This window comes from Talpa occidentalis, unplaced genomic scaffold (assembly GCF_014898055.3).
Source record: "Talpa occidentalis isolate TD23 unplaced genomic scaffold, MPIMG_talOcc4v2.1 talOcc4.16, whole genome shotgun sequence".
In the NCBI taxonomy this organism is placed as follows: domain Eukaryota; kingdom Metazoa; phylum Chordata; class Mammalia; order Eulipotyphla; family Talpidae; genus Talpa; species Talpa occidentalis.
This window is the reverse complement of record NW_023601653.1, coordinates 70993745-70998186: the sequence shown is the minus strand read 5'-3', so window position 1 is coordinate 70998186 and position 4442 is coordinate 70993745. Positions and strand designations below refer to the sequence as shown.

The 4442-nt window shown below is 57.9% G+C and overlaps 1 protein-coding gene across 1 annotated transcript; it reads left to right on the top strand.

Annotated features, from left to right (window-relative positions):
* Positions 1 to 858: 858 nt before the first annotated feature.
* On the top strand, positions 859 to 3491 carry KCNA5 (potassium voltage-gated channel subfamily A member 5). The gene has a single exon (XM_037515340.2). It carries the CDS (start codon positions 859 to 861, stop codon positions 2665 to 2667), a length of 1809 nt encoding a protein of 602 aa, XP_037371237.1. The 3' UTR covers positions 2668 to 3491.
* Positions 3492 to 4442: the final 951 nt, after the last annotated feature.

Below are 4442 nucleotides of genomic sequence, written 5' to 3'. Positions count from 1 at the left end.
TGCAGAGTGGAATTCAGGGTCTCCCCCCAAAGCAAGGGAAGGGGGAACGGATCACTGCAAAGCTTCTGCCAGTTACCTTTTGGTGGGTTGGTCAGAAGGCTGGAAGAGGCATATATTAAATTCAAGACTGGGTAGCTCCTGCACGCCCCCTCCTGTCTGTAAATCTTCATTCTCCCCCAAGACATTTCTCCACAGGGGAGATGCAAAAATGTGCTCTTACTCGAACTCAGCTCTAAGCGTCAGATCTAGGCAATTCGTCTCCTTGCGAGTTCCCTGGCTTTCAGCGGGTTCCCAGGTGAGCTGAAATCCAGAGCTATTCTCAACTGGTTGCCCCGGGAGTTTCAGCGCCCTCGGTACAACCTGTTCCTCCAATCTCCCCACTCTCTCCCTCTCCCCCCCTCCTCGCTCCCTCCGCCCGGCTGCGCCCTTCTTAGCCCCCCTCCCTCCCCTAGCCCAGGGCCCCAGCTGCGCCCTCCGGGGAGACACCCGCTGCCACCACCCCGCAGGAGAGGCGGGGGAGGAGGGGCGGGGAGGGGAAGGGAAGAGGCGGGAGCCGGCGGGTGGAGGCCCCGCTGCCGCGCAGCAGCCAGAGAGGGGCGGCTGAAGGTTGCATCCGCTGGAAGGAGGCTTTTGGCTGCTTGGTAACGGGCTGCCAGAAGAGAGAGCAAGGCAGAGAGCAGGGCAGCGGCTTCTTGACGTCAGGACCAAGCCAGGGGATCGCGCCAGCAACCTCAGCCCTCCCCATGGTGGGGCCGGCCGGCCGACGGAGACGCGTCCGAGGCTAGGCGCCCAGCCGGGCGCGCGTGGGGGGCGCCGGAGCTGTTCCCAGGGGCGCACTATGCCCCCTGCCCCCAGGCCATGGAGCTCTCCCTGGTGCCCCTGGAGAACGGCGTTCCCATGACGGTCAGAGGAGGAGGTGAGGCCCCGGCAGGAGGCTGTGGCCGGGCGGCAGGGGGACAGCTCCAATGCCCCCCGACGGCCGGGCTCAAGGATGCGCCCAGGCTGCCGGAGCCGAGGGCGCGCGGCCCGCAGAGGGGCGAGGATCCCAGAGCGCGCCCTTTGCCACCGCCACCCCACGCGCTGCGGCAGCCTGGACGGCTGCGCCTGGAGGACCAGGAGGGAGAAGGCGACCCTGCGCTGGGCATGGTGGAGGACCGCGCGCTGGGCACCGGGTCCCTGCACCACCAGCGCGTCCTCATCAACATCTCCGGGCTGCGCTTCGAGACGCAGCTGGGCACCCTGGCGCAGTTCCCCAACACGCTCCTGGGGGACCCCGCCAAGCGCCTGCGCTACTTCGACCCCCTGCGCAACGAGTACTTCTTCGACCGCAACCGGCCCAGCTTCGACGGCATCCTGTACTACTACCAGTCGGGGGGGCGGCTGCGGAGGCCGGTCAACGTGTCCCTGGACGTCTTTGCGGATGAGATCCGCTTCTACCAGCTGGGGGAGGAGGCCCTGCAGCGCTTCAGGGAGGACGAGGGCTTCATTAAGGAAGAGGAGAAACCCCTGCCGCGCAACGAGTTCCAGCGCCAGGTCTGGCTGATCTTTGAATACCCGGAAAGCTCCGGGTCCGCGCGGGCCATCGCCATCGTCTCCGTGCTGGTCATCCTCATCTCCATCATCACCTTCTGCTTGGAGACCCTGCCCGAGTTCAGGGACGAACGTGAGCTGCTCCGCCATCCCCCGGTGCCGCAGCAGCCTCCGGGGCCCGGCTGGGGGGCCAACACCAGCGGGGCGATGGCGCCTCCTTCTGGCCCCACGGTTGCGCCTCTGCCCAGGACCCTGGCCGATCCCTTCTTTATTGTGGAGACCACGTGCGTCATTTGGTTCACCTTTGAGCTGCTTGTGCGCTTCTTTGCCTGCCCCAGCAAGGCAGAGTTCTCGAGAAACATCATGAATGTCATCGACGTGGTGGCTATTTTCCCCTACTTCATCACCCTGGGCACCGAGCTGGCGGACCAGCAGCCTGGGGGTGCAGGGGGCGGCCAGAACGGGCAGCAGGCCATGTCGCTGGCCATCCTCAGGGTGATCCGTCTGGTGCGCGTGTTCCGCATCTTCAAGCTCTCCCGCCACTCCAAGGGGCTGCAGATCCTGGGCAAGACCTTGCAGGCTTCCATGCGCGAGCTGGGCCTGCTCATCTTCTTCCTCTTCATCGGGGTCATCCTCTTCTCCAGCGCCGTCTACTTTGCAGAGGCCGACAACAGGGACACCCACTTCTCCAGCATCCCCGATGCCTTCTGGTGGGCGGTGGTCACCATGACCACTGTAGGCTACGGTGACATGAGGCCCATCACCGTGGGGGGCAAGATCGTGGGCTCGCTGTGCGCCATCGCGGGGGTCCTCACCATCGCCCTGCCGGTGCCCGTCATCGTGTCAAACTTCAACTACTTCTACCACCGGGAGACAGACCACGAGGAGCAGGCGGCCCTCAAGGAGGAGCAGGCGGGTCAGAACCAGGGGACAGGGGCGGACAGCGGAGGCCAGCGGAAGACCAGCTGGAGCAAGGGATCCCTTGGCAAGGCTGGGGGGTCCCTGGAGAATGCAGAGGGAGCCTCAAGGGGCAGTCGCCCCCTGGAGAAGTGTAACCTCAAGGCCAAGAGCAATGTGGACTTTGGGAGGTCCCTGTATGCCCTCTGCCTGGACACCAGCCGCGAAACGGATTTGTAAGGAGGGATCCAGACAGACCAGAGGCAGTAGGTGGGGACAGCAAAGGACTCCTGAACCTGGACATCTGCTTTATGCCGTCGAGTATTCAAGCCCACCCTGAAACCTAGGGCTGCCCCTCTTCTTTCTCTGCTTCCCTCTCTCCCTCCCTCCCTTGCACCCCCATTTTCCTCTTCTTTCCATTACACCAAGGGTCGCCTATTTTTAAAAAGTACCACATTCCATGACGCAGGAGGAGCTGTTGAAATGGTGAGCGCTGTGAGATGGATGTATTTGTAGCCAGTTTCCTATACCCAGCAGAGGGATAACCCAAACAAAAATGACTTTAAATAGCCCAGGTCCCCAGAGATTTTTGTAACCCACCCCCCCAATCCGTGTGTTCCAAATTTGCTTTACATACGATTGTGTTTGTGTATAGGAGAAAATATTATTTTTATGGCTGGTGAGTGGATTTTGTACTGTAGTTCAGATGGAGATATTTTGGATATACTCAAGACATATGTGGTATTTATAGAAGAGAGTTGTTGTGATGTTTTTCTGTGATACTTATATTAGAACCAGAGACCCTGGTAGGACTGTTCTGGTTCCTGTGTCTGCAAGCCTCTCTCTTCTGGGATATGCTATCAGTGCTTTGCATCTCGGGCAAGGAATCTTCTAGAAGCAAGCAAGCCTGACTATTTTTGTGCGCCTTAAACAATTCTTGTAACTTTCTTCAAAACGCATTTTGATGATGTTGAAGGAAGGGCTTCTAATCATTCATTCTCTTTGTTTTTAATCCCAGGAAATAAAATGTTATTTGGTGGAGGCAAGTGTTAGTTTGTCTGCAGCTGGAGTAATTTTTGAAAATTTAAAAAAATAGTCTCTCACTTGACTGATGCTGGTTTTGAAGTCAGTACGAACATCACCTTGACTAGGATAGAAAGGTTGGATAGCTAATGATTTGATCCACACCTTTTTGAGGGGTCCTCTCTGGATGACAGAGGGGTGAATTGTGTTGTGTGAGGTTGTACAGGGCCGGACACCCCTCGACATGCTGTCTGATGGTGCAGTGTGGGATCCAACACCAACAGTCCATATGCGGGGTGTGTGGGGTACAAGGCGAAGGATGCTCCTGGACGGGATCACTGAAGTATCCTTGGTCTGCAGTCTCTAATCCCTGCTTAATCTGGTTCTCTCCATGACTCTGAGAAACAAATCTGATTCTCATAGACAGGAAACCTGATGACAAAAGTAACCCTTGGTGGGAAGTCCTGGATCTGGGGAGGGAACCCCCTCCTTGTAGCCCCTCACTCCACTCCCCATGGGGGGCCATGAAATACCCTGGCAGGGAGAGGCCACATGAGAGGATTTGCTTGTTCACATTACAAGTTTCTGCAAGGGATCCCGTGGCAAGGCTGTGGTGGGGGGGTGGCCTTGCTCTGAGTAATCCTGATATTGGGAATGAACCCCTGTATTCCCTTTTCCCTGAGTGGTTGTGGCAAAGCATCACAGTGGCAAAGGTGTCACGCCAACTGCAGTTTCTCTCTGGGTTTAATAGTTTTCCACATGGGCTCTGGACACCTGCTGTAGCTTCTTCTGCTGAATAATCCAAAGACAACCACATCCAGCCCACAGTGGGTGTGGGCTGGTGACCCACGGTCCTCTCCACCCCCCACCAAAACACCTGTGGCTGGCTCCGAGGGTGCACTAGGTCTTTGTGAGGGTGAGGGAGGATTTACAAAATTGCTGTCTGGGAATCGTGGATTTAAATAAGACACTGACACAATAGTAGAATCCAG